Genomic DNA, 19,769 nt, shown 5'->3' on the forward strand with positions numbered 1-19,769 from the left:
TAAAGATGAATGCATGGACTAGTTTTTCCAGGTCCTGTTGAGACATCAGATCTTTAATCCTTGAAATATTCTTGAGGTGATAGTAAGCTGACTTTGTTATTGTCTTAATGTGTTTTTTTTAGGTCTGCATCCATCACTACACCCAAATTTCTCGCCTGGTTTGTGGTTTTTAGGTGTATAGATTGAAGTTCTCTGGTGACCTGTAATCGTTTTTCTTTGGCGCCAAAGACTATTACCTCAGTTTTGTTTTTGTTTAGCTGGAGAAAATTGTGGCACAACCAGTCATTAATTTCCTCAATGCATTTACCAAGAGCCTGTACAGGGCCTCGGGCTCCTGGTGCCATTGTGATATATATTTGTGTGTCATCTGCATAGCTGTGGTAGTTTATTTTGTTGTTCTTTATAATCTGTGCCAGTGAGAGCATGTAAATGTTAAACAGAAAGGGTCCCAAGATGGAACCTTGGGGAACTCCACATGTGATACTTGTCTGCTCAGATGTGAAGTTACCTATTGATACAAAGTATTTCCTGTTTTCTAAGTATGTTTTGAACCAGTTTAGTACAGTTCCTGAAAGACCTGCCCAGTTCTCCAGTCGTTTGAGTAATATGTTGTGGTCAACTGTATCAAATGCTGCACTGAGATCCAGTAAAACTAAGACTGACATTTTTCCACTGTCTGAGTTCAGACATATGTCATTAAACACTTTGGTCAGAGCGGTTTCAGTGCTGTGGTTCTGTCTAAAACCTGACTGGAAGGCATCGTAGCAATTATTCTGTTTTAAGAAGTAACTGAGCTGTTGAGAAACTGCTTTTTCAATGATCTTACTTAAAAATGGGAGATTTGAGATCGGCCTGTAGTTGTTCATTTGTGTCTTGTCGAGATTGTCCTTTTTCAGTATAGGTTTTATTACAGCAGTTTTTAGTGATTCTGGAAACACACCTGACATTAAGGAAAAGTTGACGATCTGTAACAGGTCTGACTCCAAAGTCTTTGAGACCTTTTTGAAAAAACTTGTTGGCAGGACATCTAAACAGCAGGAGGAGGAGTTCAGTTGACTAAAGATGTCCTCCAGGTCTTTGCTGTTAATAGGGTGAAACTGTTTCATGGTGTTTAAACAGTTTTTTGGTGGACACAGTACATATCCTGGATCTGCTGTTGATGTACCAATTGCTTGTCTAATCTTTTGGATTTTTTCTGTGAAGAATTTGGCAAAGTCATTGCAGGCCATGGTCGAATGAAGTTCAGCTGCCACTGACACAGGAGGAGTCTCCATGGAGTTTCTCCATGGAGACTTCTTCCTTCCAGAGATAACCTTCACCTTAATGGGAGCAATAGTGTCCATTACATTTAACATTTTAGCATTGAAGCTATTGACGAGCTCATTGACTGAACCTCTGGATAGGCCAGAGGTTAATGGGAAGACCTGGTTAGATATGAAGTGTGTAGTTGGCTTAAATCTCCTCAGTGTGTTTACCAGTTTACCTCTCTGTGTACTTTCTCTCCACACTGACTCCAGCTGAATGAGGAAGCACCGACACAAACCCTTTGATAGTCAGAGAAGTAATGTAGAAATTATCCACATATCTTGCTTATCTTAACTGCACTACTGTATAATTCTGTATAAATAATCATTCTGTAAAATACAATAATTTTAATTCTACAGCTGTTTATTACTTGCATAGTTCACATTTCTGTATAGCTGTATATCTCATATTTCTGTATAGTTTTTCATATTTATATCCTGTTCATAGCCTGTACATACTTATAGTCATATATTCATATTCATAACATACTTCATACCATGTACATTATAACATACCATAACAGACCCATTTCATATCTATATTATTGCTAATATATATTGTAATATATCTGTATCATGGCTAAAGCACTTCTGGATGGATGCAAACTGCATTTCATTGCCCTGTACCTGTGACATGTGCAATGACAATAAAGTTGAATTCTGTTCTATTCTATTCTATTCTATTCTATTCTATTCTATTCTATTCTAATGACCTCACCTTTCTGTGAACTTCACTGTTTACACTAACCACCCATATGAGCACGTGCTTCACACATGCACACATAAACAGAGTTTCACTCCAGCTCAGGTTTGAGCTTCTTTCAGTGGTTAATATGAATCCAGTTCATGTGTCATTTATCATTTAGATCAATCACTTCTTCATCAAATGTCCATAGCTTCCACTTTCTAACTGCAGCTCTAATTATCAACAAAAATAAACATTTTGGTATTAAAGTCCACATTAAAATATGAAACGTAACCATAGCCTACACTTTAATATTTGTGATAAACTAAAGTTCTGTAAAATCAGCCAAAAATTCAGCGAGTTCAGATAATTTGTAATTTGTGTGTAGACCCCTGGCTCCATAGACATGTAGGCATTATGAAGCCGGGCTCCCCCTGAGCATCCTGGTGGCCATGTAGACACGATTCTGGCGTCTGTGCTTGCTGTTCACTTTGTTCGGACCCCTGTTCAACTGCTTCCTAAATCAAACATTTAATCAGCCAATCACAAGGCAGAAAATCAGTGCATTTATTCTGCTGAAGTTCAAAGTGAGCATCAGAATGAGGAAGATAGATGACTGAAGTGATTTTAATGGGAATCTAGGGTCTGAAAAAGGACAAACTATCCCATGTGCAGCAGAGAAAACACCTTTGTTGATGTCAGAGGTCAAAGGAGAATGGGCAGACTGCTTCGAGCTTAACAGAAGGCGGTAGTAACTCAAATAACCACTTAATGTTGAACCTTCAATCAAATGTGCTACGGCAGCAGGAAACCATGTGTGCTGCTTCTCTCAAATAAGAGCAAGAAACTGAGGCGTCACCAAAACTGCACAGTAGAGGTTCCTGCTACAACTTTGAGATGGTCAGAATTTGGTGTAAAGAAGATGAACGCATGGATCCAGCCTGCTTTGTTTAACCGTCTCAGGCTATAGTAATGGTGTGGGGGATATTTCCACACGCTTTGCGTCCATGTCCATCCCTTTATGACCACAGCACTGCCATCTTCTGACGGCTATTTCCAGCAGGATAAAAAACCATGTCACAAAGCTCAAATTATCTCAAAGTGCTTTCTTGAACATGACAATGAGCTCGCTGTACCCAAACAGCTTCTACTGTCACCAGATTTAAATCCAGTAGAGTATTTACTGGAACGGGAGATTCACATCATGGATGTACCAGCAAGGTGTGCCTAATGAAGGGGCCAGCAACTGTAAATGTTTACATCTATGAGAAAAGTCCTCAGATTCTTAGATTTGAACAAGAACAAGATTAAATAAGCACCGAGATCTTTTCATTTGAACTATTTTAAGGAGATTTGCATCGTCAATAGGAACCAAACTGGCGTTTGAACAAAAAGTAACAAACTGGTTTTAATGTTTAAAAAAAAATCAAAGGTCAATAAATCTTTATGATATTCCTAGTGTGTTTTTTCAATATGAAGACTTTTTACAAACTACCAAGATTACATCATCTTTGTAATCCAAGATTTTTGATTAGCCATGAGTCTCAGCAGTGACATTACCCGTTAACCCTTTGTCCACTGTGCGGCAGGATCTCTGAAAAGTTTAGACAGTAAAAAAACTGAACATGAAGAAGGAAATGTCAGTTAATGTGATCATGTGAGATAAGCAGAAATTACCGCGCTTTGAAACGCCACAAAGCTCAAGCTGAAGGCCTCTTGTTGAAGACGTAAGTACACTTTTACAACTTTAAGAAGCTGATCTTAAAACTTGAAGGCAGTTTATTCTTGTTGGTGCATGTTAGGGGTGTGTTTTGTGTCTTTGTCATGTTGCTGTTCAGTTAACTAAAAAAAAAATGCTTAAAAAATATTTCCCACAAATACTTTGTCAGAGTCACACAGAGCACGTTGACACATGCAGTGTATTTCAGTTCAGCACGCGGTCAACCCTCAATATATTTCAGTATGGAGCTGTGCCAGAATAAGTCCTGCAACCCGAATACTCACCTCAAAAGCTCTAATTACAATAAAATTTGTGCAGCTTAATGGGATGCTGTGTCTGACCTTCCATGCGTGTGCACACATATGGCAGTTGTTGTATTATTTAGTCACGTTTTACTCCCCCAGATTACAGCCACAGGCCGTGTTGTACAGCTCAGTACACTGGCAGGGAAAGGAGAGAGGACATAATGGTAAATGCTATTAATATTTAATTACAGATGATCTTTTTCACTGTAAAAATTAAATATAAAATCATCATATAAACACATACTGCTGCAAACATGTTTTAGATATTTTCATTAACCAAAAACTAGTTTTACCTGTAGCTATAATTACTGTTTCGTACTTTGCCAAATTTCGTGCAACATTTGTGAACTTGCCAGCTGTAAATGTGCAGTTTCCAAAGCGAGTGTTCGCACAAAATATTTTATTCAAATTAAGTTTTCTTGTCAGTGAGTCATTGCCATAAAAATGAAGACCTCCTCTGACATTGTTTAAACTGTTTCGTTCTTTTAGAATAAAAGTGTGTTTAAGGTTAACTCCCTCTGAAATGCTGCTTCTCAAACCTTTTCCACCTCACTGGAAAATAAAAGCAACCATCACATCTCAAAACTGAAAATGAAGCAGTCTGAGCACATGTGCTGCTGCAGCCTCTGGGTCAGCCGTCATTCAATCTTGTTGAACAGTAACTCAGAAATTAAATACATTTTTATGGTGTGTTTTTTCCTTAAAGGAGGCAGGTCGGTGTCTTATTCCTCTTTCATTTTCTTGTTTCATTGATTCTAGAAGTTTTACCAGAAACTCAGCTGAGTCTGGCAGACAGTCTGGACAGTTTAGTAACAGACTGCTAAATTCTGTCCTCCAATTGGTTTTAAAACTGAATGTTTAAGGAAATATAATCCTGGTGCCTTAAAAAAAAAAAAAAGTTTTCTTTCTTGCTTCCTGGGTGGGGGCCCAACTGTGGGCCAGTGTAATCAGAATAATCTGACCCAGGTCAGACTCTAAAAACTTTTATCACAAGGAATTTCTCTGTGAAGAATTTAAAAAAATTATCAATAACTTTGAGAATTTTCTGTGTATTTCACCTTAAAAAAATCACCTTAGTTTTACTTCACGTTTCACATCGGGGTCCTCTTGCACTGGGCCCCACAGCTTCTTTCCCCTGCACGGTTTTATTTTTACTTCCTCTTTTCAGTTTTTTCTAAATTTAATAGTTTTGTTAATATTCTGCACAAAGTTGACTGTAAAACCATGTCCACCTAAAATCAGCCATTCTGCTGTGCGGCAATGATTTAAGGGTGTGCAAGAATGACAGAAAAGAGAAATTAGAAATAAAGAAAAAACGTTTGTGTTCAGACATGTTGAAATGAAGTGAAAAGAAAGGAAAGGAAATGAAAACAGGGCAAGTTTAAACAGGAACATAGAAGCATAACAGGGGGGCCCATATCAAGGGTTTTTTCTTTGGTGCTAACCGAGCTCGTGTTGGATTCTGTGCAGAGCTCTGCAAAGTCTCAGTCTTATTTCTGTATTTAATTATGTTATTTTCTAAAAAATAAATTTAAAAAAATGAATTGTATAATTTTTTTAATTTGCGCTTTTGAAATGAGGAATGTGCTGTTTCATAACAGAAGTTTTCTTCATTACACTTTCTACAGAAAATCAAGCCACAGTAAACAACAGTACTGAAACCTGGAGAATAAATGAGGCTTACACCGTCAACAAACTTGCCCTGACTTATCTATTACAAACATTTACACAGTAAATACACAAATAAGTGACAAAGAAAATAAGCATTATATGACTGCTAAGAAATGAAAAAAATAAGGAACTCACAGAAAATCTAAAAACTGTGCACAGTTATATTTTACACTTCATTTACTTTCATGTAAATTGACTGGTGCTCACAGGCCTTGATTGTAAGTACCAAAAGAATTTAAATCTCTGGGTTTAGCTATTATGACTTGTGGAAATTCCAATTTGAATTCATGTTAAAGTGGCCATCAGTAAGCTACACCACATGTTACTACTACTCTCTGTGAGGCCATAAAATAGAGAGGAAGCAGATGTAAAGGACAGTTTTAGTGCCTGTGGTTAATATTTGACTGTTTAACAGGAAGATAGGAAAGAAACATCTGTTAAAGTGGAAAAAAATACACCACAAAGAGGTTACTGCAGAGACCAGAGAAGTTGAAATCGAGCTAAATGCTTGTTTTGACACACATTTTGTTCATTTGACTTTTAAAATGTAATTTTAAAACTTAATGAGCAGTGCGTTCTCATTATCAACAAAATTATCTGTGCTTACCGCTGTTGAGGTTATTACTCGAGAAATAAATAAACATATTACACAGAACACCTTTCTTAGAAGTAATGCAGTAGTTTACTAAAAGTTAATTTGTTACATTATTCATTATGTTACTTTCATGTTACTCTGAAAAATGACCTGAAACAAATTCTCTCATAATTACTTTTTAACAATATAAACCTAAAGGCTTCAGCCCCACATCCATCGCTGGTCCTTACAGAGTACAGAAAACATCCTCCCCAGTGTTTCTGTGTTGACTGAATGCTTAACCTCAACAGCTAATAATAAACTCAGATGTTGGAAGTTTAACAGTGTACGATCTCTGATTGGCTTCCATGTGTGCAGAGTCTATAGCAGGTATCGAGCAAGTTGGTGACATTAATGAACTGCTAAAGGCTTATGGTGCTTAAGAAACGTGTTGGTCCAGTTTTCACTGAAAACAGAAAAAGAGGTCGAAGTTAAAGCAAGAACTGAATTATGAAGAACAGAGGAAAATGGTCTGCATCTAGTGAATTTATTCAGAAATGAATGAAAGTTATTTGACAAATTACATTTTTGCAGAAAGCATCTACACTCATTATGCAAAGAACACAGATGCACTTTTGATTTGTCATTAGTTTCAGTTTACTTCAGTTAATTCAGTCATGTTAGCTTATCGAGTTCCCAACCCTGTCCAGCCACAAAAGGCTCCAGTGAACACCTCACTAATGATGAGTCGGATAAAAGCTTGAAGGGAAAAAAAAAGATGCTTTTGAAAATATAAAATATGCTTAAATAACTCCTCCCTTGCCACTTGCACTTGCACAACTCCTGCTAGTTTCTGTTTCTTAATATAAAATTATAATTATAAACATTTTATAGGATCATGTGGGAATACGGCATTAAAAAAATAATTTTCAGAAGAGAATGAGGCCAAAAACTATTTAAACATTTGATGGTCTCAATAACAAATGTAAGCTATGACCAGTGTATGACAATACACTACTCCACTATACACTACTTTGGATCACTGCTGTAAAAATAATTTACAGTACAGACAAAGTAAAGCAGTCAGTCCTTTGCTTTGTGCAGTAAAATAATTTAAAAACATTTTAGAGTATCTTATACATACATATTCCTGTAAAAATACTGTTAAATTAAAAAAAATGTTTACAGTGTGGCCGAGTATTAAGGCCCCAAAAGAAGAAAAAAGAGAATAAAGACAAAATTTCGAGATTAAAGTTGTTTCAAGACAAACTGCTATGCCCTCCACAACATGCCGTGTTTTTATGAGTTAGTGAAACATCCTATCATGTCTGTGATGCAACAAACATCCTCTTTATTGCCTGTTTTAACCATCCTCATTATGGATAAACCTGCATCTGTCCATTACCAGACTTTTCATTTTGTTCAACTCCACTCTTTCAAAATGCAGCTGTCTGCACCAGTTTTTCGTTGTAGCCCTGATAGACAAAAAAAGGTGCATAAAAGAGAAACGAAAGTGAAACTCAAACAAATGCAACAACAACAAAACCCTACTCTCTCTCTCACACACACACACGCACACTCACACGCACACACACACACACACTCACACGCACACACACACACACACACACACAGAGGGTTCCGTCTGTGCCATGCTGTAGTGCAGGAGCGAGTCTCATTGTCAGGAGAACCTTGAGAACCTTACGAATACTTGATTGAGTTATAAGAAAGAAGAAAACTCTTATAGCGTGAAAGTAAGTCACCGCCTATCTTCCTGCTTTATGTCGACTTTTGTCGGGCAGAGCGATGCGTGTGTTTTTAATCAGCCGACATCTTGTTTTACTGCAGTAACTGCGCACATAAGAAGGATCATCGCAGCAGCAGATTTCACAGTTTACGGCGACTCAGTATGAACGAACTCAAACTCTGCCATCGATTATTTTTATAATTCACTATTTAGGAGCGATCGAGGGTGCTGCGTGTGTTTATCCATATGTCCACGTTTAACCCTGTAAACACTCCAGTAACGTTATAAAACCGAGTCAAATTCGCATTGTTATTCTTTTACTTCTATTTTCGATTTGACTTGCCTCATAGTATGATTGAAATAGATACTCTAACTTGTTTTTTTAATACCTGCTTCACCTTCACGCTGTCATTGATCATCCGTGTAAACAAAAGACCGTTAAAGAGGCCCTGCACTGTCGCACCAATCTTAAATCTTACCTGACAGTGCAGTGATTACCAAAAATATTAGGTCTGTAAACAAAGAGTAACTTTATTGAATATTTAAAAAGTGCATTTAGTGTCTAGGAGGGTAAATAAATAAATAAAGCTACAGCTGCCACCTACAGGCTACCAGCTGTCACTGCAGCTCGGTTCAGGTTCAGGAGGAAGGCTCTTTTACAGTGGAATTGCCAATAAAGTGCATAAAGTCTGTACAGCTGGATTTTTATCATTTACAAACTATTCTCTGTTTTTTTTTCCCTGTTAGTTGTGTTTCAGCTGCAGAAATGTCTGAGACAAGAAAGAGAAAACAAACTGACTCCGCCCCCCCACTCTCCAAACAGCCAATCAGCTCCCGCAGTGGGCTGCTAGTCAGGTATGTCCGATCATAAATGAATAAACTCTACATTGGAAAACGGTTTTTAGTGCAGTGTGGTTACAGTTTATCATCTACACAGAGCTCTCTTTGTTTAATACTTACAGATAGGTGACATATTAAAGGAAAAAAAGTGGCTATGTTATGCTGGCAGGATTTGGACCCCCTTAGAGGGAAGAGTCTATAAATTATTAAGGAGTTGTTCTGAGTGATAGAACATGACACGAGGTCTCACTGAATAACCTGATGAGGATGAAAATGATGTTACTCTGGTCTAACATGTTTGCCTGATCTCAAACAGCTGAGCAGCTGTGGAAAAGTTTGGGGCTTCTTGATCAGGTGAGAGGGAAATCTTTTAGGAGAATGGAGTTCACCCTCACGTAAAGTTCACAAGACACTTGATGCACTTCCTGTAACCAGCGCACCAACATATTGTTGTTTTTCCTTTCATTTGTCACCTGCCTTCACATTCCTTTTCTGCCATCCTATTAGCGTTTAGCTCAGAGGTCCATCATGGATCAAGGTTCACTGTTATTTTTTTAAAGGAAAAAAAGATTCATATCCTATTCTGAACAGTTCACAGAAGAATAGAGATGACTCTTCCGGTCCCAGCTCTGTGTCTATGAAGAGTGATGGATCCATGTACCAGCCAGCTAATTTTGGTGACAAGCAACATCAGGGGTAATCCTTATTTTGTACTTTACTTTACTGTATTCTTCTTTCACTTTTCCTGGAAACAAATACAATAGAAACACAGGTGGTTTCTTGTTTGTGGAATAAATACAAATATCTCCGTTTTTAGTGGAACTGAGTCCAGAGCTCCCAGTGTTGTCTCTATGAAGAGTGAAGGATCCATGTACATACCAGTCAACTTTGGAAAGACACAAAGGTAGAGTTTCCCCCCCCAAAGGAATAAATGTAGCACATTAAAGATTAAGTGACAGACTGACTGACCTGCAGTTTCACATGTGGCATGTTGATTTTTCTGTATTTTTGCATGGCAATTTTATTCAGTTCAATTTTCAATTTGATCCCAATATTTACCCAGTTACCCAAATCATAGCATGCATGGAAACAAAGTGCACACTCCACCAAGACATGTTTTCACATTGAGTTTTCAAACCCATCTGAATAAGTAAACGTTTGATCCTCTTAAAAACAGCACCTATATAGACTGTGTTCATCTTCTTTAGGAGTCACATAAAGCTCCCAGCATGCTCCTTTTTTTTACAATCCTCTGCGTGTCATTCTTCACCACATCCATGGTCATGAGGTCTTCCTCTTTTCCTCCTGCCTGGCAGCTCTCTGTTAGAGTCCTTTGTCAAGTAAATCCACCATCCTCTCTCTGCACATGTCCAAACAATCTCAGCCTTACCTCTAACTTTGTCTCCAAACCTGAGCTGTCCATCTGATGTATGCATGTCTGATATTGTCCATTCTGCTTACTCCCTATGAAAATATGACCATTTTCAACTCAGCCTCCTGTTTCTTTTTCAGTCACCGACTCTAAACCATACATTGTTACAGTTCTTACTGCCATCTGCTATTTTCGTGATTGCACCTTGGTGATATATAGTCTCTGATTCTGATCTTGTAAACCTTCCCTTTAACTGCTACCCTTCTTTCACAAATTACCCATGACACTCATCTCCACCTGCTCCACCGTGCCTGCACTTTATGCTTCAGATCTCCTGTGCACTGCCGATTGCTTTGGATGGTTGACCCCAGGTATTTAAACTTTCACTTTCACTATCTCTGCATGTTTACCCTCCCACATGTCTTCCTCTCTTTCTCACCTGTTCTATCTTGTTTCCACTGACTATCATTCCTCTTCTCTCCAGGTATGCTAATTGTAATATATGATTGCACTGATTGCCGATCACGCTTCAACTGAGTCGTCCTCGGTCAGAAGGAATGGTACTCCACATTGATGTAGTTCAAATAAGTTTAATGAAGGAGAAGGCAGATGGCATAAACAGGATGAACAGGATTGGTAGGGATGTGATTGAATTACAATATATTTACATGCAGGTAAATGGGGTTTGAGTGTGTGTGTGTGTGTGTGTGTGTGTGTGTGTGGTCATCTGTAAACAGAAAAATTAATTTGTGTATTAACCACTATGTAAAACACTGCTTATACAATACTGTGGGTTTTCAGCGTAATGTTATACCATCTGTAATATAACAACATGGCCACTAGATGGCACCCTAAGACCATAAATGAATTTTCTGCCCGTGTGTGTGTGTGTGTGTGTGTATACATATATCTATCTATCTATCTATCTATCTATCTATCTATCTATCTATATATATATATATCTGTTAGCAAACAGGACCTCTACAGGTTACAACTACTCAGGCAATAACCATAAAGATAGTTACATCCACTCACAGCTACAATAGTAAGTCATATATGAAATGGAATATGGGCTAAAACCAAGGCTGCCTGTAATAGCCCAAAGCCGCATCTTAGCGATAGCAATGGGACTAGCTACTTAGCAAATAACACAGATAAAGTTAAACCTACAATACTCACGTGGTAACCACGCACACAGTTTTAACTCACAAAGGAATGCAAGTAAATACGTTACACCTCCGACACACCTCTCAGCACCGCACTGAACATGTTCCCATCCAAAGTATAATACTGAGGAGTAGACTTTTAGCACTAATAGTCAGAGGATTAGCGTACCTTCACCTCTCCTGGTTCCTTCCCACTTGTTCCCTACTCTCACTACAGATCACAAAGTTGTGTATGAGCATCATAGTGATGGTAAATTTGATTCTTTTTACTGAATCGAGTTTGAATGAGTCACTCACCAAATTGAATCGAATTTTTGCGTCATTTGAGTCACTTAGTTGCCCAGAGAGTGCAAAAAATGTACATTTTCACTCAAACCTAATTTGTTTCTCTTTTCATGGAGGAAAAACAAGGAAAAAAATTCTAAAGGGAACATTTATTTTATTTATTTTTATTTTATTTTATTAGTATTTTCTTCAAATGTGTCAAATATATATTTTCTCATGTAAATGTCCACTGAGCTGTGAGCCAGGGGGCGGTAATGCGCCTTAACATTAGTTGCCAACCAAGAAGAAGAAGCTGTGAGCCAGGAGGGAGGGGGTGAGTGAGTCCTGAGTGATTCGCTCATGCTACGATTCAGATTTTGATTCCTTGAAAAAGTTATAATCATTTCACCTTAAGAAGCATAATACAAAACTGGATTAGATTTCAGAGTACTCACAGTCACTTTGGTGGAGTAATGCTTAATGCTTCATTAAATTTAGCCTAACAATAGTGTATCTGATGAAAAAATAAATCTTCAAGGGCCCCAAATTTGATGAGACAATGTGCTCTTCAACTGTCCGTGTTGTTAAGTGCAGCTGTTCAGCACGTTTTAGCTGCATGGGATTTTACCAGGAAAACCCTTTGCTTTCATACAGAAACATTACACTAAATCTAGTTTGCTCGTGAACACAAAGGCAGGCTTTTTGGAATAATGTCATAGAACAGATTAATTGAGAAACAGTTATGTGGCCTCAATAGATATTGGCACACAATAGATAGCTTTTTCAAAGAAAAACCTTGATCTAGTAACAACAGTGAGCTTTCATGCAGAATATAGATCAATGTTTTCCAACAGTCACAAATTAGATTATGAATTCTGCATCGTGTGACAAAATACTTGAAGAACCTGGAGGTCTTTTCAACAGGGTCTAGATTAATCCTGCTAAAGGGGCAACATTAGTTTCTGCTGAGGAATATTACGTTTGATATTTGTGAACTCTAAACGGATGCAGATGCAGACTGAGTGAACGTTGATGGTGTATGAAGGTGATGTTTTAAGGCTGTTTATTTTCCATAGCAATATAGATATAAATCTCCAGACCAACAGGTTTCTGAATACAGGAGAATAATTTCTTTGTTTGTAGATCAAATGCTGCCTCAGATACAGTGATATCACTGTGTGTGATGCACAATAATAACGAAATGTTTTCTTCATCTCCCATCTAATCCAGCTGTCCAGTGTGTAAGGAGGTTTTAAAGGATCCAGTCCAGTTCATGTGTGGACATGAGTCCTGCAAACAGTGTGTAAGTTCAGATCAGTCTGATTCACCAGCAGAGGACTCCTGTCCACAGTGTGGAAAGAAATCCAGAATAACATTGAAAAGCTTGAAAGATACTGAAGATGACAATGGTAAGTATTAAGAATTTGTATAACTACTATGAGAAAAGTTTTAAACTCTTATTAGATGTAAAATGAGTTTGAGCGGTATTTTGAATGTTTGAATATTTGGGATTTTCTTGTTAATAAAACATCTCTTTTATACACAGTTTTTTAGGTGTGTAGGGTTCTTTTTAATTGGTGAATTTTCTGGATTTTAATTTTTTTTTCATCTTACCCAAAATTTAAACAATTAAACCAATGAAAACTTTAATTTCAAGATTTGTTCTCTTTGTCATTTTGTGATTTTGCATTTTTACCATTTAAAAAAATGAAATCATTTGGTATTAACAATGTAATTTTGGGCTTGTTCATCTTGCATTTCATTGTTACAGATGACATCAAACTGTTTGAGGCAAAGAAGACATGGAAAGAAGCGATGCAAAAGAAATTTTTTTTGGTGTCTGAAGGTAATGGTGACAAGCCAAGTCCTTTGAACAACATCTATACAGAGCTCTACATCACCACTGGGGAGAGTGAAGGGCCTCGTACAGAGCATGAGTTCAGATATGGCACAAGTAAACTGGAAACGTGTTCATCAGTCAGTCTGAGTGACATCTTCAGACCGTTGCCTGATCAAGACAAACCTCACAGAACAGTTGTGACGAAGGGCGTCGCAGGAATTGGAAAATCATTTTCTGTGCAGAAGTTGATTCTTGACTGGGCCGAAGAGAAGGCAAACCAGGATGTAGACTTTGTTTTCAGTCTTGCTTTCAGAGAGCTGAATTTGATTACAGGTGAAAAAAGCCTACATGAGCTCCTGACTTTATTTCACCCCACACTGTCAGAACTCAAAGATTCAGTGGACTATACCAAAACCAAGACTGTCCTGATCCTGGACGGTCTGGATGAAAGCAGGTTTCATCTGGACTTTGAAGGCATTAAGTCTATAACATCTGTCAAGGAAGCAGCACCTGTGAGGGATCTCCTAGCAAACATCATCCAGGGTAAGCTTCTTCCTGATGCAAACCTCTGGATTACTTCCCGTCCAGCAGCAGCCAATCAGATCCCTGCTGAGCATGTTGACATGGTGACAGAGATAAGAGGGTTCAATGACTCACAAAAAGCTGAATACTTCAGGAGGAGGTTTAGTCATGATCCAGATCTTGCTGAAAGGATCATTAAACATATTCAGTCTTCACAGAGTCTCGACAGCATGTGTCAGATCCCGATCTTCTGCTGGATTTCTGCAGTGTTATTCCAGGAAGTCTTTGGAGGAGACGAGAAAACTGAAATTCCTCAAACTCTTACAGAAATGATGGCACACTTTCTCTGTGTCCAAACAAAACACAGAAGTAGAAAATATGACAAGGAGGTTGAGACAAACAAAGAGAAGCTTCTGAAAACACAGAGGAAATTTCTTCTGAAACTCGGCAAGCTTGCATTTGATCAGCTGCTGAAGAAAAATCTTATCTTCTATGAGGAAGATCTGGAGGCCTGTGGCATTGATGTTAAAGCAGCATCCATTGACTCTGGATTTTGCACCACAGTTCTTCGGGAAGAAAAAATAATTTTACAGAAAAATGTCTTCTTCTTTGTGCATCTGACTGTGCAGGAGTTCTTTGCAGCTCTCTACATCTATGACTGTTTCATTAACAATGATACTAAAGATCTCAGCATCTTCTTTGATGTAAAGGGCAAGGAGCATACTTTAATTGAACTTCTTAAAATAACAGTAGACAAAGTGCTGGAGAAGAAAAATGGCCACCTGGACTTCTTCCTGAGATTCCTCCTTGGCCTCATGGCTGAACCCAATCACAGAGTCCTTCATGGTCTGCTGACTCCAACAGATCGAAGCCAAGATACTGACAAGAAAATGTTGACTCACATCAAATCTATGCGAAGGAAGAACCTCTCTCCAGACAGCTGCATCAACCTTTTCCAGACTATGGTCGAGATGAGAGATCACAAAGTCAAAGATGAGATTCAGAAATATCTCGCACTGTCAGATCATTCAAAAACAGAGTTGACTCCCCTGCACTGCTCTGCACTGGCCTACATGCTGCAGGCATCAAAGAATGATCTGGAAGTCTTGGACTTAAAGAGTTACAACACATCAGATGAGGGCAGACGGAGGCTGATACCAGCAGTGAGGAGCAGCAAAAAGGCCTTGTAAGTTTTTTTTCCACTCTTGTTTGTGAGATAAACTCTTCACCCTTAAATAATCTCAGCGAACTGGACTATTAGCCAGAATGCAAAAGAGGAAGGAGAGGGGACAAGTCCTCTGTATTACAAATGGCAATCACATGGTTGGCCATTAAGTATCTTTAAACATGCCTTTTCTTTACATCTATCTGTTTCTATAAAAATTAATAAACACCCATCACCCTCCATAGACTAGCAGACTGTAAAGTAAGTGAAGAGTGGGTTGATCATCTGGTCGCTGCTCTCAAATACCCCTTCTCACCTCTACGAGATCTGGACCTGAGCAACAATGACCTGAAAGATTCAGGAGTGGAGCTGCTCTCTAAAGGACTGTCGAGTCAGTGCTGCAGACTGGAAACTCTGAGGTACATTACATGTTTATGTATCATAATATAAACATAGACAACCCATCCAACCTCCTACAAAGTGAAACAGATATCACCTGGCAGAAGTTCTTTTAGCACAGGTCTTGTTCTTCATAGCATCTGCCCTGTAAATACTCATTCCTGCAGTCATTTATTCTTTCAGCGATGCAACAGATGTAGTCCTGCTGATGGATTTCTAAATCTTCTAAAACCTGCATTTATATGTATCAAACTATTCTTTTCTCAGGTTATCTGGGTGTCTGGTGACAGAACAAGGTTGTGATTATTTGGTCAAAGCTCTGAAGTTAAACCCCTCACATCTGAAAGAGTTGGACCTGAGTTACAACTATCCAGGAGAATATGGAGAGAAGAAGCTCTCTGAGCTGAGGAATGATCCACAATACCGGCTCAGCCAAGTCATGTAATGTTTTCCTTTATCATCCACTGTTTGGAAAATGGTCCCCAGCTCAAAATGTTCTGTTAGTCTTCATCCCAAAATGCTTTCTATTTCCTGTTAACGATTGAGAATAAGTTTATTTCCCTTTTGTAGCCCTTGAACAAACTAAAAATAATAATAATAATAACAGCTAGTTAACAAACAGACCGAACACATCACTATATTATTCTTATTATTATTTGTAAATGTACCATTTACAAGAAGATGCATCACAATGAGGAGAAGGAAGTCTGATCTGATCTTAATCTAAAGTGTTTTAAACTTTAGTTTTTGCTTTTTCACCTCCTAAAGATTAGAGCACAGCCACCTTTTTACTGTGGTTTCATGCTGTGAATACTCGTAGAGTGATACAGAGTAATTTTCTGTTTCCTAACAAGTCAAGTACCCTGGTTGTTACTCAAAAAGTAACATACTTTTCTTAAACGTAATGGAGTATTTTACTTAATCACCCACTGAAGAAGGTAATTTGTTACACCTCTTATTACATTACTACCAAACAAATCCCTACACTGTCTTTCTTTTAGTGAGTACAACACAAAGCAAAGCTTGGACTACAGTAAATTTAATACATCAACCTGAATGGGTAGAAATTAAAGCTAAAATGCTGCAATCCTGAATAATCATCACCTCTGTTACCTGGTGAAGATCAGACTCCGGCTGCTGGGGTCAGCATGCACTCAGCTTTATCATCACTCTTTTTTCTTGGCCAGCAAGAGACCAATATTGGATGTTGGGTGGTGAACAGAATAGATGCACATATTACTAATTAATAGTTCCATTTCTATTTCTTAAACTCAATTTCCTCCACAGTTTTGAACATGGTGGAAGTCACCGGATACACCCAGGATTGAAGAAATGTGAGTATCTACAGGAATCTGTTGAATGTTGCAATGCCTGAATTCTAGAGGCATTAAGATGCTACAGGACTTAATTACGACATGCTCATTTCAGGTTAATGTGGCAGAACTTTTGTTTTAAAGCAGCTTTCTGTGTTTCACCTGAGCTTCCAGCGAGGAGCCTCCCTCAGTCTCTACCACACACCACCACAAACAATCACCATCAGTTTACATAGTGTTTTCTGTGAGAAAGGATTTAGACTTATTAGATCTAATGGTACATGTAAAAATACTGGATATTGAAGGACAGCAATAAAAAATTAAGAATCGTAGAAATACATTGTTTCTTTTTAAGCTCAATTCCATGTACATTAACTTCATTGTAATGGATTTTAAACATTCCTGTCATGGTTCTGCCTTTAAGAGGAAAAATAAACATCAATCATGTATTCAGAAATGTTATTTTGAGAAGAATGTTGACTTTTAACTCTTTTGATGGATTTTTTTTTAATTACTGCCCAACAGCTCTGTACTTCATACTGCCAGTGGTGGACAAACGGTATACTATTAAAGTCTTTACTGATTATATAAGTGTTTTCTTACCTCCAGATGCCTGCGAGCTCAGTCTGAACTCCAGCACAGCTCACAAGAACCTGCTGCTCTCTGAAGACAAAAGAAAAGTGACCTGGGTGGAGGAGGAGCAGGCTTATCCTGATCATAAAGAGAGGTTTGATTGCTGTCAGCAGGTGCTGTGTGAGCAGGGACTAAAAGAGCGCTGCTACCTGGAGATGGAGGTGTCAGAGCCCTTATGTGTTGGGTTAACATACAGAAGCATTGGCAGGAACGGAGATGTGGATGACTGCAAGCTGGGACAAAACAGCAAGTCTTGGTGTCTGATTTGCTCTGATGATGGTTGTTTTGTTCAGCACAACAAAGAGAAGGTCTGTGTATCATCTCAGTGTTTGCGCTGCAGTCGGGTTGGGGTGTATCTGGATTGGGAAGCTGGCACTTTGTCCTTTTACAGAGTTTTTTCTGGTAGCCTCATTCACCTCCACACCTTCAAAACAACCTTCAATGATCCCCTCTACCCTGCTGTTGAACTTCACACCCGTTCCTCTGTATTGTTTTGTCAGCTACCGTAGAAAGAAGTTTCACTAGATTAGAAAATGAATGCCTGCTAAACAACTTCAGGAAGGCTAGACATCAGTTGAAGCCTCAGCACTGTGGAGAAGGCTGTAGCTCAGGTGGTAGCGCAGGTTACCTAGTAATTACAAGGATGGCGGTTCAACCTTAGTCTGCTTCAGCCTGCATGCCAACTATCCTGGGATAAGATACTAACTCCGCCCTCTCTGACACTCCGCACCTGTTGGAGTGTGAATGTTAGGTAGAAAGAGCAGAGAAATAGTGCTTTTGTGAATGGGTAAATAAGACAAGTGCTTTGAGTGCTCCAATATAGCAGAAATGTGGTGTATAGGAACCAGTTCATTATCTTTAACAGACAAACACAAGGTCAAAAAAAGTTGCCCTCTTGAAGTGATCAGTTGATCCTGCAGAGAGGATAAGACAAGAAAACATGTGCTCACTATTCTGTTAGTAACCTTGTTTTATAAACACAACCTTAAGTATGAATATGTATATATGGTTATTTTGGTGACACATATAGTTTTTAAAGTGATGAAAAATGTTTTTTTAAGAAGTGCGTGATTTCTTGACAGATTAAGTTAAATAAATAAAAATTTGGTTCATTTGAGGAAAATGAACATCCATAGATAATTTTCATTTCACTTTTATTTTAAACCCTCAACTGCTTGATTACAAAATAGCTACACTTTTAGCCAACACATCTATATGGATACTGTCAATACTGTCATAAAATGTCAAGAATAAACTCTCCTGACTCTGGAATAGTGCCCAAGTTGTGGGAAAAGGGCGTGGAGCTCCTGTCTTCACTAAATGGCCTAACAGTTTTTATGCTACATATAAAATATTATATGTAATATGAGTTATTTATATGACTCATCATAATGAAACATGATTTCTAAAACCACATATTTGTCACACAGGACTGGGAAAATAATGTTAGCATTGAGTTTGACAGTGTGGTAAACAACAGAATAGACTAGTAGCCGAACAGCCAGGAAGCAGGCAGGTGGTTGATAGCAGATCTTCTTTCTTGTATTTACACATAAGCCACATTGTTAATTTGCTAGTTTACCTGCAGTTTACCGCAGCCCAGGTTAAGTCTACACACTGGCTGTTACCTGTTGGTGTAGATCTCATTTTAAACATATTATCTTTTGAATGAATGCGTTTGTATTACATACTTTCTTTAGCAGACCAACATGCTTACAGTATCAGTGCTAAAAAGTGTTTTACATGAAGTGTATACTATATTTATTTACAGCTAATGGGAGTGTTGTTAGTTTGAAATATAACCACCCTGAGGAAAAAAGTGTTTGTCTCTTGGTTTCCAGCTCACAATATTTTATATCAAAATTATACTCAAAGTTTTGAAACAAGTGTGTTGTAGGAAAAAATGATTCCTCACATTAAAGTTTTGAGATACATTAACGAGGTAAATATGGTCGAGTCTCACTACTTTAAAAGCATTATGTCAGTGTTGATTTGATAGCTTAAGCTGCTCTCTCGGGATGAAGTAAAAGTGGAGCAAGCAGCAAAGTTGCACTAGTATATAAGAAATGTTAATTCCTTATGTACTAGTCCTTATGTACTTAAGATAAGCTTTTATCTTAAGTATTAGTCTGGTTCTTTTATGTCGATTTGAATGTAAAGTATATAATAAAGCAGAGAATAAAAGATACCTTAGCAGTGTGTGTGTGTGTGTTTCTTTTTTGATTGGCAGCAAGTTTGTTTCCCTCCCT

The 19,769-nt window shown here is 38.1% G+C and overlaps 1 protein-coding gene across 2 annotated transcripts; it reads left to right on the forward strand.

The window, feature by feature from the left end:
- The first annotated feature begins 7,877 nt into the window (after positions 1–7,877).
- On the forward strand, positions 7,878–19,691 carry LOC146635691 (NLR family CARD domain-containing protein 3-like). Of its 2 annotated transcripts, XM_085348076.1 has the most exons (11): positions 7,878–8,003; positions 8,754–8,861; positions 9,438–9,542; positions 9,664–9,750; positions 10,548–10,589; positions 12,879–13,057; positions 13,420–15,196; positions 15,421–15,594; positions 15,842–16,015; positions 16,862–16,908; positions 17,497–19,691. In XM_085348076.1, the coding sequence occupies exons 2-11, from the start codon at positions 8,773–8,775 to the stop codon at positions 18,027–18,029; spliced, it is 3,207 nt and encodes a 1,068-aa protein (XP_085204202.1). In that variant the 5' UTR covers positions 7,878–8,003; positions 8,754–8,772; the 3' UTR covers positions 18,030–19,691. The 2 variants fall into 2 exon arrangements, with proteins under 2 accessions (XP_085204202.1, XP_085204211.1); XM_085348085.1 differs by lacking the exon at positions 10,548–10,589 and having other exon boundaries at positions 7,878–8,013.
- The last annotated feature ends 78 nt before the right edge of the window (positions 19,692–19,769 follow it).

Source organism: Diplotaxodon limnothrissa, linkage group LG3 (genome assembly GCF_057381915.1).
Source record: "Diplotaxodon limnothrissa isolate DT_005_m linkage group LG3, D_limnothrissa_male_GT1.1, whole genome shotgun sequence".
NCBI classification, from domain to species: Eukaryota; Metazoa; Chordata; class Actinopteri; order Cichliformes; family Cichlidae; genus Diplotaxodon; species Diplotaxodon limnothrissa.

Excerpts from the sequence above, each read along its gene's own strand:
- LOC146635691 (XM_085348076.1), top strand. The coding sequence starts at position 8,773 with ATGTCTGAGACAAGAAAGAGAAAACAAACTGACTCCGCCCCCCCACTC. Across the intron at positions 8,862-9,437 it reads CGCAGTGGGCTGCTAGTCAG|TTCACAGAAGAATAGAGATG; the intron begins GTATGTCCGATC and ends TATTCTGAACAG. Across the intron at positions 16,909-17,496 it reads ACACCCAGGATTGAAGAAAT|ATGCCTGCGAGCTCAGTCTG; the intron begins GTGAGTATCTAC and ends TCTTACCTCCAG.